The sequence below is a fragment of the Typopeltis vanoorti genome, chromosome 20 (assembly GCF_054136105.1).
Source record: "Typopeltis vanoorti isolate ZY-2024b chromosome 20, IOZ_Tvanoo_1.0, whole genome shotgun sequence".
NCBI classification, from domain to species: domain Eukaryota; kingdom Metazoa; phylum Arthropoda; class Arachnida; order Uropygi; family Thelyphonidae; genus Typopeltis; species Typopeltis vanoorti.
This window is the reverse complement of record NC_143568.1, coordinates 107439580-107459659: the sequence shown is the minus strand read 5'-3', so window position 1 is coordinate 107459659 and position 20080 is coordinate 107439580. Positions and strand designations below refer to the sequence as shown.

The 20080-nt window shown below is 35.5% G+C and overlaps 1 protein-coding gene across 1 annotated transcript in view; it reads left to right on the top strand.

Moving 5' to 3' along the window:
* Positions 1–20080, top strand: part of LOC150095766 (putative E3 ubiquitin-protein ligase UBR7) — a 105865-nt gene that overhangs the window by 8055 nt on the left and 77730 nt on the right. The window contains exon 2 of the mRNA XM_090410237.1: positions 10843–10976. Coding sequence (XP_090266363.1) covers positions 10843–10976 — 134 coding nt within the window. The remainder of the gene's footprint in view (positions 1–10842; positions 10977–20080) is intronic.

Here is a 20080-nt window from a genome sequence, read left to right as displayed (position 1 = left end):
AAGGAAAAGTTGGTCCTTGTTGGGGATCTAAATAGCAGAGTAGGAAATGATTGTGAGACATACAAAAATATTTTGGAAAAATTTGGAGAAAAGAGCAAAGCTAATAATAATGGCAAATACCTGTTGGATTTCTGCTCAGGACATGGACTGGTTATTACTAAAGCCATGTTCCAACATAAAAATGCACAAATTCACACGGAGAGAAGAGGCAAGGAATAAGAAAAGTCTCATTGACTATGTTATTTTGATAGTGATGTTTTCTCCCTGGTGCAGGACACCAGAGTGTACAGAGGATTTCAAATTGGAAGCGATCACTATTTATTGAATTTCATATTGAAAAGAATAACATGTAAGATAGTTTTAAAGCGAATAAAAGTTGAGCAGCTCTCAGATGTGAACTGTAGACTAAAATACACAAATATTATTGTATTAAAAATGAAAGAGTTTGAGAACAGGAACCAAACCTTGAAGATTCAGTGGCAAGCCTTGAAGAAAACCCTGATTGATTCAACCAGAGAGGCATGTGGTGAGGTTGTCTGCAAGGGTAGAAAAATTAGAACTCCATGGTGGACACGGGAAGTTAAACAGGCAGCGAAGGAAAAGAAGAAAGCAATATCAAAAGTTCCTGTGAAATAAGTCAGCTTGTGCTCTTAGAGAATATAGAGACAAATGCAAGAATGCTAAACAATGTGTAAAACTAGCTAAACAAAAGTCATGGGAGGACTTTGGCAAGAACATAGAAAATAAATATCAAGAAGCTGGTAAGATATTTTGGAGGTTGTTGAAGAAGCTTAAAAATGGAAGAAAGTGTGCTGTAATAGAAGTTAGAGATGATAAAGGTGACATGAAAACAGGAGATAAAGATATCCTTGAAGTATGGAGTAATTACTTCAAAAAATTGCTAAATGAAACAAGCAGTGAGAGCACAGTGGTAAAAAACACTCAACAGGCATAGAGTCAGGAATACATATCCATACTTGAAGTAGAAAAAGCCATCAAAGGCTTGAAATGTGGAAAGGCAGCATGAGTAGATGATATTCGACCAGAAATGCTGAAGTCTTACAGTGGCTGCACTGCATAGTTCAGAAAGCCTGGACAGAGGGATGAATTCCCGATGATTGGAGTAGAGCTCTAATAGTACCCATATATAAAAAGAGAAATAAAACTGAATGTGTGAATTACAGAGGTATTTCCCTACTGAGTGTTCCTGGTAAGATCTATGCAAATATACTTGAGAAACGGTTGAGAAGAATTGTGGAAGAAAAGTTTGGTGAAGAAGCTGGATTCAGGTCAAATAGAGGCTGTCAGGATCAGATCTTCACTTTACGACAAATAGTTGAGAAAGCATTGGAATATAACAAAGATCTGTATTTAAGTTTTGTCAATCTGGAAAAGCCATATGACAAGGTGCCAAGAGAGAAGCTATTCAGTACGCTATAGTTATGCCGTGTCAATGGGGTATTATATCCAGCAATGCTTAGTCTTTATTTGAGTTGTAAGTTAGCAGTTAGAATTGAAGGAAGCACAGGAAGATGGCATCAATGGCATTAAACCAAATGTTAAATCTGCTGTGAGACAAGGATGTACATTATCCCCTCTGTTATTCATTATTTATATGGATCACATTATGAAGGAAAGTGGTATTAATTGGAGATGTTAATGTCAGCTCTTCGCTTTATGCAGACGATGTTATACTTCTAAATAAATCCTCTACAAGTTTGCAAGATTCCCTGACTAAATTGAATAACTGTTGTAATAGATATGGTATGAAGCTCAGCATTAAAAAGAGAAAGACAATGAAAATAGGTAGAATTGTTGAAAATGTCATCTGTGTTGTATACGGGGAACCTGTGGAACATGTAAAACTTTTCAGCTACTTAGGGATGATTTTTAGTGAAGATGGTAAATTAAATATGGAAATATACAACAGAATCAACAAAGCTGGTATGGTAGGCATCATTTGAATAAATTCATATGGAATAAGAGAGAAATTAGTCAGAACACTAAATTAGCTGTATACAAGACAGTGTTCAAACCAGTTTTAACTTATGGATTGAGAGCTGGGTCAGAAGTAAAACACTTGACCAAAGACTAGACACCGCATATGAGAGTCCTGAGAAAGATTAGAGGCATGAACAGATGGCATCAATGGCAATATCATATTAAAAACGAGAATATTAGGAAAGAACTTGACATGGTCAGCATCCAGGAATGCGTTAGCAGAGCTAATCTCTGGTTGTATGGTCACTTAAACAGAATGGGTGAGGAAAGATTAGCAAAACAAGTGTTCTCTGCCAGATGGCAGGAAAACGACCCAGAGGAAGACTAAGATATAGGTGGATGGATACGGTACAAAGTGCCTTAGACGATAGAAATATAAGATCTGATAATGTTGGAGTCTTGACAAGTAACAGACTGATTTGGAGGAAAATTGTAGATAGGAAGTTAATAATGATGTTAATTTTTCATGTAGTACTATCATATCCTGTACACAATTTGAGGGTACATGTCAGGAATTTGATGATGATGATGAACTGTACATCATTAGCAAACTTCTTCTTCTTTCACTATGCTTTATTTCTGCTTCCTATGCAGAGTCCTCGTGTTACCTAAATGCTACTTCTTGTTAGTACCACCCCCAACCAACATCATTAGCAAACTACTAAATATATTCTGTCGTTTCATATGAAATATCATTAACAAATAAGTTGAATAGTAGCGGCTTAAGAACCTTTTGTCTTGAGAACCCACTACTGCCCTCAACATATACACAAGTTGCTAGTATCTTTTAGGAAACCAACCTTTCATGGAGTCCAAAAATATCACTGTCTGTGCATTATCTGTGCATAATCTTATGCCCCATCCAGCACATAAGATTTTATATCTTTCCACTATTCCCATCTGTATGTTGTTCTCATTTAATGAAGTTTTGCATACATTAATAATCTTTAGTCAGCCATCAGTGGTACAACTCGCCTGTCATCTTTTTTTTAATACTCCTTACTTTAGTAATATATATATATATATATATATATATATATATATTAGCTATTGCACAATTTTCCAGCACAGGTGGCAAATTAAATATGGAAATGGATAATACAATCATTGAGACTGATATGGTAAGAAATCACTTTAATAAATATACATAGTTTTCACAAATTTATGCACATTCAAAATATTTTTTGAATTGATTGTTGATGGTTACATTAGATAGCTATTCATCTACTCAGAATTTTGTGCTCACTTCTCCCATTTTAATCTGCAGTTATCAAGATAGTAGTTTGATAGACATCTCAAAGGGGTATTTTATAAGTGTAAAATTTGAGCAAGTGATTCATATGGAACAACCCACTGAATGAGTCTGTAAAGCAGTGATATTATCAATTTAAAGAAACTGACAGCATTGAGAAGCATGGTACTACAAAATTTTTAAGAACTTTGGATACCCATTTCTTGAATAGTTGTTTGTGTAGAAAAGAAACAGTTTCCTGATCGTCTCATAGTTCCAACCCTAATTTTTTTTTATAGGGTTATGTAGTGAATTGATTTCACTACAAAATTCAAGAAAACATGAGAGGTATTACTGTTACACTGGAAATAGAGTGTACTAGGCAAGATGCATATGGAGCTCTCATTGAATTTGCACATCCCAAATGAAAAATGGAAAATGCATTCAAAATGTTACAATATTTGCTGCTGCTATAGCTTAATTTTTTTTCAATTAATAGTTGCATTTAAAATATTGGCATTCTTTTGTAGAAAGATGAGAGAAAAATTTCCCAAAACACTAGCAGTATGTAAGACAATATACTGATTCAAGTTGATTCTGACATGGATCCAAGAGTTGAATTAGAAATAAAACAGTTTATTAAAGAATACAAATCAAATCACAGATAGGAGAGTTCTGAGAAAAATTAAGGTGAACAGATGTTCACCTTAATTTTTCTCAGGGGACTTGATTGGGACTATTATAACAAAAAAAAGTCCCAATCAAGTCCTCCTCCCCCACATAAGACATAATACTATTCTTAAAGAAATTCACTATTTCAAATTATCCACTGTAGCATTGAATTTTATGAGTTTTTGGAAGTTAAAAGTTTACTCCATTACTATTCAGTAATATGTGAGAAGTATTAATCTGTAGTAGTATGGTTATTTAAACAGAAGTAGGAGATGAGAGATTTCAAAAGAGGTAGCACACACATGTACCCAGTTCATATGAAGATCCATATGTGAACATGCTTATATCATTATTCTCTTGTGCTGTTTCACAGGTTCATGACTTTCCTATATCCTTACTTTTTTTTCTGATATGACTTAACACTGTTTCAGACTATCTCACCTATACAACTAGTTATTGCACTTTCTGTGCTTTACCTCTATTTCACTCATTTCGTCCTCATGCATATCACTTGATCCTTTTGTATCCATTCTCTTATCCTTGCATCCACTTTTTATCCTTCCAAACTTCTATTAAGTTTATTTGTTCATTCATTGTAAATGCATCTCATTGCATTTACTCTCTTGTCAAACAACATCCATTCCAAACAGGGCCAGCGGAAGCGGGCATGCTGGCGCCGGGACACGAGTCATACGTTCATTTTTAAGAAACAAAATTTTTATCATAAAAACAAAAAATTCTTAGAATGATCAATATTAAAACAAATAAAGCCGGATACACCAAATAAAAATTTTTAAAAAATTGTATATTGCCGGCTGTTTACAATTTTGCAGCGAGAGCAGGCTAAATGCTTGCCTCCAGAATCTAAAGTGAAACGGTGAACGGTTTTTATGTGCAGAAACGAATTTTCGTACAAAACATTGTTGCTACGTAACTAGTCATATGGTACTGTAAAAACTCGATTGTAGCTTAAATATTCCAAAGCACATTACATTCGATTGTTTACTTAGGTTAAGTCCCATGTGAATATTGTAAAAATAAAATTTGTTTGTCTCTGTATAGTTTGTTTTAGATATTATTGTAAATAACACTCTGGAAGTTAACTATATATACTGCTTTAATAAGAATATGTTAGAGTGTTAAAAACAAAGGCAATGTTTATATTGCCGAAGCTGCATGTAATAGATCTACATGGCAGCATTAGAAAGATTGTTATTAAAATTTGTTTGTATGAGAAAGGCTTGCAGGCTCTAAGTGTAAACATCTGCTAAGTCAGTCAGAAAGGTTCAAACATCTTTCCGATGGCTGGCAACTTACAATTAAAAGAAAGCAGAGGAGAACAAATGCGCGCCGAACTTAAAACTTAAGATGAAAGAATCATACTGATTCTTTGGAGGTTGCCAAACTTCATGCAAGGTCTCAGAGGGGGTATAATAAAAAGGGACTGAAGCAAACACAAGGGGCTGCATGATCCAGAGATTGCTGCAGAAGTAGAGGGGCCCGGTTCCAGAGACGTCCACAGAGAGACAGGAGAGGCTGCCCAGTTCCAGATGCTGTCAAAGAGGAGGCAGCTCGGTTCCAGACATTGCTAAAGCTGTCCGGTCCCAGACGTTGCTGAAGAGAGACAGAGCTGCTTGATTCCAGACATTGTCAGAGAGCATCCCAGATCCAGACGTTGGTTGAGAGAGGAGTTTTCCACTTCCAGAAAGGAGCTTCTCGGTTTGAGACGTCGCTAGAGAGAAACGACTTCTAGGCCACAGACAGGGCTTTCAAGTTGCCGAAAGGAGAAGTCCCAAACGCCGTAGAAGAGAAAAGTTTCCAGTCCAGAGGGATCCTGATTGACAGTTGACAACAGTTTCATTTTTCTTGGAGGCAGCATTTTCAGTTTGTTAGAGGCGGCAATTCAAGCTACTTGAGACGGCAGCCGTCCAGGCATTTTCGGCGAGGCAAATTTCCCGAAGTGCCTTCACTCGTAAGTTTTTCTTTTCGCCGTGGGAGAATAACATTTTTCCGGAACTGTATGAGTCCCCCTACATTCCCAATTGATATAGCTGAAGCCAAAATTCCAGATGAAGATCTGAGATGAAAGAATTGCCATAGAACTTTTAGTGAAAGACTTTTGACTAATTGTGAGATACAGAGCCTTTGTAAGTTCAAAACGTTTATATAATTCCTCTTATACATGTATTAGAAAGACTTTTAAGATATATGTTTAATAAGGTTAAGAAGTGTCCTTAAGAGAATCAATTGGCATGTTAGAAGTTGATATCAAATTTGTAAAGATAACTTAACAGAGAGATTTAGGTAACCTCTTTGCGAGTAAGCTTGGAGTTTAATAAGTAAAATTTGTAAACTGAGAGTATATAACGTTTTGTGTTAAAGAAAGCATTTTAAAGTTGAAGAAAAAAAGGTTCTAAATTTTGCTAAAGAGTTTTTATAGAAGGATAGAGAAAGCAATCTCCCTAATGTTTAAATTCGTGTATATTTCATAGTAATGTAAATAAATGTTATTTGACTTTCTTGTAAACATAGCACGTAATAATATAAACAAGAGAGATTCTGAGAGAGAGAGAAAGTACGCACAGCTACATTAGAATATCACAAGTAATTAATAGAAATTACAAGTATACAAAGTTAAAATAATAAAATTTTTCAATGTCACAGTAATGACAGGATAGCAACAGTAGATTTATAACAGTACGCATCTCAATAGGCTACTGACAGTAGCGCAATGCGGACTATTGTTTCGTCTCTGTGTCGTGTTGTGTAATACTTTCTTGTGGGTATAAAATAGAAATGGAATCAAAAATTTAAAAAAAGTTATCTGGTGCACAAAATTGTAAGTGTCATGCTGCGAAAGAAGCAGATATTAAGAAACAAACTGGGGCTCCTAATAAATTTATTAAAATATTAAAATATTCTGAATATTCGATACATCAGAAATCAGAGTTGAAGAACTATGCACATCATCCAGTTTGAATAAAAGTACTATTACAACTGTTGAACAAGATAACAAGATGCAGGATTTAAGTGAAAAATGGTTAGGAGAAGATTTAGTTGTAGTTGACCATGAAACTAACACATTGTTAGTGTCTGTAAATTTAGAAGATCCATGTGAATGGGGAAATATTGATGAAAATTTACGAGTTGTTTTAAATTTGGCGACACGTATTATAATAGAAAAATGGGGAGCTCGTGCCAAGAACATGGCTCATTTATTCCGAAACTTTAAATTCTGTTTTTTGCTTTTGTTGCAAACTTTTCGCACCTACTGAATCAAGTAGTCTTGTAGAAGGTTATAACGATTGGAGAAATGCAAGTACAACTTTGCATAGGCATGAGACTAGTTTAGCTCACATGAAAAATTTCTTAAAATGGAAGAACTTGATAAAAATGTAAAAAACAAAACTACTAATGATTGCCAGACCCAAAGCATGTATGAAATGGAAAAGAAACATTGGACGAATGTTTTAGAATGCTTGATTGAAATTATAAAATTCCTTGGTAGCCAAAATTTAGCTTTTCGTGGATCATCTGATAAATTATATGAAAGCAATAACGGCAATTTTTTAAAATTAGTCGAACTGTTTGCGAAGTTTGATCCCGTTATGGAAAATCATGTTGAAAAGGCCCTACAAGGAAACAATAGAGTACACTATTTGAGTAAAGACAATCAAAATGAAATATTGAAAAGTTTAAGTAATGCAATCAGGGATACAACAGAAATTCGAAAATCTAAATATTATTCCATAATTTTAGACTGCACACCTGATGCAAGTAAAACAGAACAAATGACCATTATTATTCGCTTTGTTTCCTGTGACAATGGAATTGTCAAGATCAGGGAAAACTTTTTAGGTTTTGCAGATATATCAGATTCCACAGGACATGGTTTATGTGCAACAATAATGGAACAACTGGAAAAATGGAATATTCCCATTGAAGACATGCGAGGTCAAGGGCATGACAATGGGGAAAATATGAAAGGGAAAGAATATGGGCTTCAAAATTGGCTTTTGAACAAAAATTCTTGAGCTTTTTACATGCCATGTGCTGCTCATACTCTAAATTTAATCATTAACGATGCAGCCAAAGTGAATGTAGATACAATTAGTTTCTTTGTAATTATTCAAGAAATATATAATTTCTTTTCATTCTCTTACAAACATTGGCCAATCCTTTTAAAGTTCGTAAAAAATTTAACATTGAAACAGCCATCAGAAATGCAATGGGAAAGTAAAATTAATGCAATCTGCCCTCTACGATATCAGTTAGGAGAAATTTACAATGCACTTTTTGAAATTTTAAATAATGAAAATTTTAATAAAGAAACTCAGCATGAAACACAAACATTATGTGCTAAAATGAAGGACTACAAATTTATTTGTTCTCTTATAATTTGGCATGATTTACTTAACAGAATAAAGCCTGTGAGTAAAATGCTTCAAGACAAAAATATGAACATTACGCTTGCTTTAGAATCTATCGAAAACTTAAAAATATTCTTACAAGAGTATCGATCAGATGCAAATTTTAAAGAAGTTCTAAAAACGGCAAATGAACTGAGTGAAGAGGTGGACGGACAACAAGAATTTAAAACTGGTACGGAAGTTCGACGACAAAAGAAGACACGACAATTTGACTACGAGCATCATGACGAAAGGCCACAATCGCCAGAAGATAAATTTAGAGTGAATGTGTTTTATACACTTCTAGACGTTTCAATGTGTTCGTTAATAGAAAGTTTTCAACAACTAAAAACATATTATGATAATTTCAATTTATTGTATAGATTACTACAAATTAATAACGAAGATTTACAAAAAAATTGTGAGATTCTCTTGATGGACGGAGACAATAAAGACGTAAATGCAAAAGAACTATATGACGAGTTATGTGCTTTCCGGGATATTTTTCGGAAGGATAATTTAAATATTCAAAACCCTTTCGATATTCTTAATTTTATTGTGTCCAATAATTTATCTTTCCCTAACTTTTCAATTGCTTTAAGAATACTATTAACCTTACCTGTTAGTGTAGCGAGCGGTGAACGTTCCTTTTCCAATTTGAAATTGATTAAAACCTACTTAAGAACAAGCATGTCACAAAAAAGGCTTGTTAGTTTGGCATTAATAGCTATTGAAAATGATGTATGTGCGGAATTAGACATTAAGACCATTATTTCTAATTTGGTGAATATGAAATCAAGAACACTAAAATTTTAATAAAAAAATTTCAAGTATATTTATGTAATTTAATTTATTTTCTGTTATTCTGTAAAGATTTTATTTTTTGAATACTTATATTAATATTAATAAAATGTTCTAATTATTATTTCTGAATTATTTTCTCATCTATCTTGAGTTTCTTTTATTTTCCTAAAAGATAGTTCCACTTATAAAAATTATTAAAAAATTTTTACAACTTACTAAGAATTTAGTAAAATGCAAGAATTTTTTAAACTTTAGTTCAAATAAATTTTAACTTTAATTAAAATTCATTTTAATTTTGTTAGCGATTCGGGTCGGTGAGAAGGCTATAATTTCTGTATCATTATATTCAACGATTAAAGTCAAGTGGCTTTATCCAAATTTGCTTTAACTCTTGAGAATTTTTTTAATATATTCGGGTTTTTAATGATTATATGACTTAGTCAACATCAACGGTTCGTTTCATTTAGTGAACCAACGTGTGACTGTTCTGTCAAAATTTATTTAAGAAATTTCAAATAATTTAAATTTTTATTATCGTAAAAGAACCACACACGCCTGGATCGTTACAGGGGCACTTAGATAGACATTGCATGCGGCCGGCAAAGACCCTACTTGCTTACTCCATTCCATCTTTTCCTCAAATTCACATTATACAATTGCAGACTGCACACCTTCTCCCTTCAGCTATTATTGCTCTTCATTATCTGCTTTAGCTTTTCAATTTATTATTCTCATGCTCACCACTCGATAAATACACTTGTCTACTGTCATCTGTGTGGTGAGTAGGTTTTGCCAGCTGGCAAGTAGCTGCAGACCAGACAAAATAGAATATTTTTATTTAATAAAAAATTAACTCTCTAAACAGAATATTAACTTGACAAAAACAGATATTTCACCACTTATCCATTCGTGGAACTCTTATTGAGACGTCATTAAAAAGTGGTGGGGGGCTTGGGCAGGTACATTTCTTGCATGGCAAGTAGGATTTTACATAATTTGTCGAGCCATGCTCATACTTGAGTAATATGCTAACACCTTTCAAACTACACTGTTATTCTCCAGCTGTCACTACTGTTTTCTTTGAACATTTATTTCTCAAGTGTTTTACTTTGAGAATTCCCAAATTTTACATCCTTGCATGTCTTTTAAAGCTTCATATATTCTGCTAATTTTAGTATGCTTTTGGTAAATGCATCACTGTACAGTCTGCTTTTGCATCCTTTCACACTTTTCCCCTACTAATTTCCATTATCAGTTTTAAAATCAGAAATTCAATTCATTATGGATATAGCACTGCATTTTATGAAACTGTGATAAAAGACATTAATCCTGAGGTCAGTGTAATTGAAATAGCTGTGCTTCTAAGTTATAGTTGTCATTATTATACTAATTGATTAGACTGCTTTGGAATAATCCCCCCCACCCATTATAATTCTGTTTTTATTGGAAAAATATTTAAATTAATAGTGTTTTATTATTATTATTATTATTGGGAGAGTGGATGGAATTGTTGGGAATTTGATTAATGTGTATTATTTGGATATAATTTCTGATAGAAATGTTTTGGTACTAACCCACCTCTTCTGGTTAGCTAAGTGATTAAGGCAGCAAATTGGTATTTTAAGATCATTTGTATCATCTTCTGTAATTAATGAGTTTGTAACTATAATTAATGAATTTTTTTCCCCATAAAAGTCTGTGATGACATGAAATATATAATTTCAGGGCTATAATAAAAGGCAAGCATTGTATGCATGTGCTACATGTATTACGCCAGATATGGAACCTGCAGGGATTTGTTTAGCATGCAGTTATGCATGTCATGAAGGTCACGAATTATATGAGCTTTATACAAAACGGTGAGCAAATTTTTAAAATATGTTTTTAAGTGTACTATTATTCTGTTTCTTTATTGGAGAGATTTCAGTCATTAATTTTTTTTTTCATTTCCTTAATTAGCTGCTTGACAGGAAGAAGAGGTGAATTTATATAACAAGCATGTGCTTTTAATAGCATCAGACTTTGGTTGATAATCAGTTTTGAATATTTCATATCCAAGACTGAGCAGAATTGAGAAAATGAAAACATTGGTACTGTAAATTATCAGTCATCCAGACACTTAAGGATTGTCATACAACAGATAATTGAGCTGTAGAAAGATTTTTCACTTAGTTACAGGCTATATTATACTTGACAGGAAATTATGTTCGTATTTTAATCCTTTATCCAAGTGTAAGCAAACAAAGTTTGCATGTTAAGTATCTTTGTGGCTAGTCTACTTGTATATAGGCTGTTGACTTCACATCAATTGCCTCAGTATACCATAATGCAAAGCACATTTCTTTTTAGATATGTATATTACTATGCATTATGGGAAGGGTCACAACTCAGACTAGTTCCTACCTTTATTGAGGCCTGTCAGCAACCTCTAGACCCAGGAAGATACTCGGGTTCAAATCAATGCAGAGGTCATATCTTTTCCATATATAAGTAGTAGAATGGTGTACAGTCAGAGATAATTGTAGAAAGTTTTTCTTGCTTAGTTACAAAGTATACTTGACAAAAAATTACATTCTGATCAATATTTGAATAATATGGTGGTACACTGTTCTACTACTTGTATATGAAAAAAATGACTTCTGCATGGATTTAACCTTAGTATCTTCCAAAATCTTGGCTGCCACTGATGAAACCTGAGTAAAGGTTGAAACCGGTCTGGGTAGTGACCCTTTCCGTAATACATAGTAATATGCACGTCCAAAAGGAAGTGCTCTTTACATTATAGGATACTGACAGAATTGATGTGAAGTCAAGAGCCTCTACATACAAGTAGAATTGGTTGTGAAGATACTTCATGCAAACTTTGCTGCTTATGATTAGGTAAAGAATTATTATTGTTGTTATCAGAGACCTTCAGGGATTCAAGGACCCTTCAATGGAGGCAATACATCAACTACTCCAGCTGTCATACATCTCTTAAACTCATTTGCACTAGATGTACTCACCATTTCAACAGGCAAACTGTTCCACTCACTCATTGCTCTGTGAGAGCAAAATCTAGTTCTCACCGCTTTCTTCACTGTACAGAAACCAAACTTCCATGGATGCTTCCTTGTCCTCTTCTCGTCTTCCATATAACGAAAATTTTCATTAACCAATATCCTGTAACACCCTTTCAGAAATTTCTGTATTTCTATCATATCACCCCTCTTTCTTCTGTCCACACACACACACTCAATCTATGCTCATAATCTACATTTCATAATCTCAATATCATCTTTGTAAATGTTGTTTGCACCCTTTTCAGAGCTTCTTTATCCCCTCTAAACCCAGGAGATTAAAGCTGCGTGCAATAATTCCAGGTTGTTTGTATCAATGCTTTGTAAAGATGTGAAATTACATGTTGGCAATGTTCCCTCTAAATTTTGCTGCCCCACATGCACATGAAAAACATTTTGTGCACAAGTTTCCAGTCTCATATTCAATGTGTGCAGCATCCTCTGCACACATTGTTGCAGAGGCTGCTGCACAATGTTTTGTTGTGAACAACATGCAGCTTCTGCATGTTGTTCTTTGATGTTGGCATTGTCTTTTCAAACACATTTGTCCAGCCACTGCAATTTAAACTCAAATTGTAGTTCTTTTCCCTGTAATTTCAATGGCAACATTTTGAGCATTTAACACACTAAAAATGCTAATGTAATGTTTCTCAAATTGATGTTAGTTACCCCCTTTTTTTTTATTTGTCTAGCTATAACCTGTAAAATGACGAGTACTAAATTAGTTCTCTAAAATCTGCCTAGCTACAAAAATCCATCACCATTTGCACAAGTTCAAGTGACTGTATTGTCTACAGAGTACACACTCTAAACAAATATGCCTCTGAAGCATGCTGATGTCAGCATCAGTTTACTCATATGGCACAGGCTAAAAGTAACTAATTGAAGTGGAGGCATTGGAGAAATTACTGCACAAGTGACAAGTATGATTTATCATATAATTTGTTTTTAAAGTGTGTTCAAAAATCATTGATTGTAAATTAAAAATTCTGAAAGCGGAAATTTTGGGTGCACATTTACTTGGCACATGTGTTCGCATTTTGACGAGTGTGCATGTGCACACGTGCATGCTGTAGAGGGAACTTTGCTTGTCAGTATTCATTTGAGCAGTTATTCTCTGAGCTGAATTTGCTATGTGACATTTGTACTTCAAATTCCTGTCCACCATAACTCCAAGATCTCAAGCCTCATCAGTGTTTCTCCAAGCATAATCCCACCAATATAATATGCTGTTGGTGATTTCACCATGGAAATGCTAAAGTGCATAGCTTTACTTACTAACATTGAATTGATAGCCACAGTCATTTGCCCACAGTTCCATTAACTTTGCCTGTTCAAATTATTCAGTAAATGATGAAGATCAGTGTTATCTCTGATTGTCCTACTATTCTTGTTATCATCAGCAAACAACTGATTATCTCCTGTCAGATTCTTCCCAGAACAACAACAATGGTTCAAAGATGGATCCTTTGGGCACACCGCAGGTCACCTTAAATCTGGCAGACTCATGCCGTCATGTATCACTTTGATATTTGTCCATTAGCGACCCACTTATCCAAGTCAATAGTTTATATTCAAATTCTATATTCTCCATGCAACAGCCATGAAGTAACTTCATGACTAGTCTACTTGTGTAATGAGGCTAATGACTTCACATTAATTGCCTTAGCATCCAATAATGCAAAGCACACATCCTTTCAGATATGTATAATGCTATGCATTATGGAAAGGGTTACTACCCAGACTGATTTTGACCTTTATATAGGTAAAGTTGTGTCTTCTTCAAAAATAGGTGATCCCTCAGATCACTTTAACCTCAGTGAGTGACCTGAAGGATCATTTTAACTCATGAACCATTGATCATGAACTGTTATTTCCCAAGGAAAAGCATCCACTAAAGGGTCCTGATAAAGACCATGCCAGTAGAAACCATACCATAAATAAGCATCTAATGGAATGTGGTGTCGTTTCCCTGCAGTTGCTTCAATTTGCATGAAGATGCACTGCTAATAATGTGTTGGCTCTTGATATATATTTCACATATACAAGAGGCGAAAAGGTGTAACACCTTATTATTAAAATACTCTCGATTAGAGTTTGTGGTTGAATGTTTTTTCACTTGGTTATTAATTAAATTAAAGATGCTAAGAAATTATAAACATAAATTGGCTTAATCTTCCACTAGAGGACCGCAACGTGTGCGTTATTAGAAAAGAGCTTCGTAAAAGATAAGTGCTTTGCATAATAATTGGTGAAATTGCTTGAATTGTAGTATAGTATTGTTTATTTTTGATAATTTAGTGTGTGTCTGTGATTTTTGGCCTTGGGGAATTGTTACTGACTTTATTAATTGAAATTTTGTGGTACTTGCAAGATCAAACACACGGGCATTGACCAGTGTGACTAGGCAAGCGCCCCAAAAATTAAGTGCTGTTAACGGCATAGACTTTTCAAAAATGGTTCGATGTCGTGAGTGTAATATATATGTGTGGTGAAATGTGAGAGAATTCTTTTGTGGAGAGACTGAACAGGAGCCAAGAGAAAGTATGGAATTGTAGCAAGTGAGATATTTTATTAGACCACGAGTTAATAAATGCAAAACAGACTGAAGGAGTGAAAGAAACAGAAATGAAATGAAAGCTAATGAGAAAGTGAAAGAAGCAAGAGTATAGAAGCAAAAGTAAGTGATAAGGGATCAAAAGGAAGTATGAATGAGGAAACAGAAGTAAGGTGTGGCAAAATGAGATGTAGTGAGACTACGCTATTTTGAATAATTGATGAAACAATTATTCAAAATTGAAAATGAAATGAGGAATATGCAGAGTGTAGGCTAGTATCAGTATTGGCTAGTATACTCAAGGCTGGAGCTGCATTCAATGCAGACCGCACTAAGCTGCTACCTAGTGAGGATAATGTAGTGGGATAACATGATATCAGACATTTAATGGAAACAAATAAAAGTGTACATAAGAATAGAATGAAAGAAAAATAAGGGTAAAAGAGGTGATTTGAGAATATCACTGTATGGAGATTCCATTGTTAGAGGATTGGTTAATAAGTCCATAAGGTCTGCTATCCAGGAGGGAGAATGGGCAAGATAATTTATGCTTTGGATGTGAGGACATGAGTGTGTGACATATATATTTGAGGGAAGAATGGAATTATACAGACCTGATGGATTGCATTTGAATGGCTTTGGAGTGAGTATACCTGAGAAAGTTTGTTGCTAGATGGAAGTGCAGTGTGTGATGCAAGCAAGAGATCAGAAGTAAGAGATGAAGTGAAAGATTAGGACAGTGGTATTGAACAGACAGAAGTGCTTGGCAAAGGCAACAGTAGTTGAGAAATGAAGAGGGAACAGGAATGCAAGAGTAACAGGGAAATATGGCTGAGCCCTGCTGGACAGGGAGACATGGCATAAGGAGAGTGGATGTTGGAAGTAGTAGTGAATGTATCAGTGGCAGCTCATCTATAAGGGCTGCTGCCTTTAGGGGTAACGCATGATTTACGTGCAGTTTGGGCTGGTAGCATTGCAGCCCAAGATTCGTCGCAACTACACAAATTAACGTTGTTGTCGTTAAAACGGGTCTAAAAAACCGTTATTTTCTTGTTTGTAATACAATACTGCTCAATAGTATTTTATATAATTCATTTTGTAGCAATAGTTGTATTTTGCAATAGTCAGTGTGCTGTGTGGGCTAGTATACTCAACGCTGGAGCTGCATTCAATGCGGACTGCACCAAACCATTACCAAATGGGGATAATGTAGTGGTGGTAACATGATTTATGTGCAGTTTGGGCTGGTAGCATTGCAGCCCCACCATTACAAATTCTTAGATCAGGATGTGGGTGGGGAAGTTGAGACTGAGCAGATATATGTGGTAAGCAGTGATAAAGGTGATTGTGCATGGGCAGGTGTGGTGGGGAAATCACAACCAACAACTGGCTTGGGTAGGACTGGTTATAGACCTAAAAGTGAACTGCTGTGTTTATTTACAAATGCCAGGAGTATTAGAAATAAGGCATGAAATGGTTTCAGTGATTGAGTTTATTCGCCCTAAAATTGTTGGAATAAGTGAAACATGGCTGAATAAAGATGATATCCTAACAGAATAGAAATGGATACAGTGTTTTTCACAAGGATAGAAAGGACAAGAAGGGAGAGGAGTGCAGCTGATGATAGCAGGGGAATTATGTCCACATAAGGTAGACATGAAAGAGGGAAATAGTGGCAATGGTTATGAGGAAGTGTGGTGTGAGGTGGAGGTTGACAGGAAGACATTTAGTTGGATGTTGCTTTAGGCAGAGTGGTGGGTGGTGATGAAGAAATGTATAAACAACTTGGGTTAATGAACAAAAGGAAGGGTAATTATTATGGGCGATTTTAATTATAGCAGTATAGATTGGAATGAAGAGGTAGCATTTGGGAATAAGGAAAATTAATTTCTTTAGTTCTTGAGAGACAACTATCTCAGGCTGCATGTAAAGGAGGACATACGAGGATCAAGAGTTTTAGATCTGATCATTTTATCAGAGATTGTAATTCTGAGTAGGGTTTTGCACTTTCCTCAAGTTGATGAGAATGATGAAGATGAAGTTATCACCTGGGTTGTGACTAGCCATATGCAGACGTGTGTGAGGAAAGGATATATGTGAAAGCAAAAGGCTGGTGATTGTGGTAAGTTTAGGAGACAGCTTGGAGCTATAGCATGGAATGAGGAGTTGAGCGGAAAGGAAACAAATGCTGCTTGGGAACTGACAAAGAAATACATAAAAGCATCAATGTGTGAATGCATTCCAAAGGTCAAAAGGTTGAATAAGGTAAGTGTAAAATGGATGAATGAGAGGCAAGCATGAAAAGAAGAAGAAGGCACTTTGGAGGCGGTACAAGATGAATAATGGTAATAATAAGTTGCACGAAGAATATAAACAACAAGCCAGGAGAGTGACTCAGTAAGGACAACAAAAGTGCAGTATGAGCATAAATTAGTAAATCAGGTGTAGAAAAACCCTAGAGAGTTTTATTGATATGTGGCAAGTAGGAGGAAGAATGATCATGGTAAGATGATGTTAATGGATGAAAATGGTAGAATAGTACTGCTGCAGAAGACATTATACAGGTATTAAATGATCAATTTATAAGGGTGTTTCATCCTCCTCAGGGTGAAATCATGAGAAACTTTAGAGGACATAGGAGAGGATGGCTTAATTGTGAGGGAGCAGGCCGTATTAGAAGAAATAAATAACCTTGATGTCATTAAGGTTATTTATTTCATATCCAAACACAAGTGGTACAACATGATTTACAATGAATTAGGATACATTACAATGAGATCCGCTTAGATTTGGTAGGCGAATTATACAGGGAAATAATAATTAAATATGAAAAAAAGGAAACTATACATAACTTATATAACAATAAATATGGTTAGATGTTCCTCCAGTATCTTGCACAATCAACTGCTCTTTCTGTGCAGGATATAAGGTCCTCTTTTATGCAAGGTGATGGAAGAAAGGGGCAAGAAAGAAGGTGTTCCATGAACTGGGTTGTCTCACACTCACAGTTGTCTGGACCAGTGAGGTAGCCCCATTTGATGAGGTTTTGTTTGTAGCGCCCTATCGTTCGCAGTCTGTTGAGGCTTTCCAAGTATTCCAGTCCAAGTGGGCACCACGTGGAAGATGTTTGGCTATTGGAATACCAGTATTATTTTCAGGATATACTGCAAGCCATTGTTGAAGTCTTGTCTCTGGGAGGTTTTTAGGTGGTTCAACAGTTGCCAGGAAGCTATGTCGGGATCTTAGTCTTTGGGGCACTGTGGTCTGGCCAAATAGTGGGTGGCGTTCATTATTCATTTGTCTGCTTCTTTCATCAGCTGAGAATGCAGATCTTCAAATTGAAGGGGGTGCAATACCAGCCAAAGTATACAGGTCTTTTAGGTGTTGGTTTCAGGCATCCTGTAATTAAGCGGCAGCTTTCATTCAATGCTGGATCAAGTTTTTCAGCATGGCAGGATCTGGACCATACTGGGCAGGCGTATTCAGCAGAAGAATAGCAAAGGGCCAAGGCAGAAGATCACAGTGTGTTAGGGTCTGCACCCCATTTGGAGGAGGTAAGCTTTCGTAGTATATTGTTTCTTGCATTCACTTTTGCCTTTGTTTTTTCTATGTGGGTTTTATATGAGAGGGTGCGATCGAGAGTCACACCAAGGTAGATTGGGTTCCAGGAATGTTCTATTTTAGAGCCTTTCCAAGATATCTGCAGCTTCCTTATTGTTAAGGTGAAAAAGGCCAGTCTGGGTTTTCAAGGGGTTTGGTTTTAGTTGATTGCTGGTATAGTATGTAGTTAGACTATTTAAGGCAAGTGATAGAGTAGTTTCAATGGACTTTAAATTTTTTGATTGAGTAGCTATGGCAAGGTCATCAGCATAGATAAAATTTCTAGTTCCTAGAAAGATTTGGAGATCATTGTCGTAGATGTTGAAAAGTAATGGTGATAACACACTTCCTGGGGGAGGCCATTTTTTTGGAGGTGCCAGCGGCTCTTCCTACACCCCCAAGGTCTACGTAAAAGCATCTGTTTTCCAAGAGTTACTGGATCAGCAGGACAAAGCAATAGTCTCTAGTTATTCTGTATATTTTATTTCTGAGTGTGAGATGGTTTATGGTATCATATGCTGCAGTTAGGTCTACAAAGACTGCTCCTGTGGCTAGTTTTTGCTCATGACCATTTTCTATATATTGAGTGAGGTTGAGAATTTGTGATGTGCAGGATTTGCCTGGTCTAAAGCCAGCCTGCTCAGCAATAAGATGGGGTTCAATTAGGGGTTGTAGCCTATTCAAAATTAATCGTTCATAGAGTTTAAAGAGGTTGCTGAGTAGTGATATAGGTCTGTAATTTTTTGCTTCTGTTTCAGAAAGGCCACCACTTTAGCATGTCTCCAGATAGTTGGTATCCTTAGGGTTCTGAGGCAAGTGTTGTATAGGTTTAATAACCACTCTTTAGTCCTAGTTCCAAAATGTTTAATCTGTTCGTTACAGACATCATCAAGGCCTGCAGATTTTCTAGGTTTTAATAGGTTTATGACAGCTTTGAGTTCAGTGATGGTGAAATCTGAGTTAATCATATTTTGTTCCTCATTGAGGTTCTAAGTATCTTCTTTTTTGTTTGCTTTTTAGGGAATTTTCCATTCAGCAGCAGCTGGTGAGCAATTTGGTTTGCTGTTACCTGCAGATGCTCATATGGCTTAGCGAAATCCTTCCTAATTCTGTTGATAAAGTTCCATGCCTTTCTGCTACTATGGGTCATATCAAGGAGAGTGACTGTCATTAAGGTGATGGAATTTGATGATATATCACCACACGTCTTAAGGCCGTGTTCCAAGGAATTGGCAGTAGCATTGGCTTGCCTGTTTAATAAGAGTCTTACAACAGCACAGGTTCCAAGGGAGTGGAAAGAAGATAAAATTGTTCCACTGCATGAGGCTGTCGCTACAAGTGTATATGGAGTTGTGGCGAAGATACTAGACAGATTGGTGAGAAATAGGATACAGGAATAGGTTGATAACAGCAGTATTCTCTGTGGTTATCAGCATGGGTTTGTTAAGGGGGAGATCATGTTTCACTATTTATGTACTATAACAAGGTGACAAATACCTTGGACAGGGGAGATGCATATACACCTAAACCTCTTTTTACGCGATAGACATGTTCCTAAAAATTACATGTAAATAGAATTCGCATAAAAAGAACTACTGACTCTATAGAAAAAGTGAAGATTGGTTCCAAATCTGAAATATAAGCAAAATAATGAAAAAAACAAACAAACATTAAATTCGTTAGGATCATAAGATTTTTATTTACATTTCATGGAGAACACACATACATATAATGAATTTTAATAACT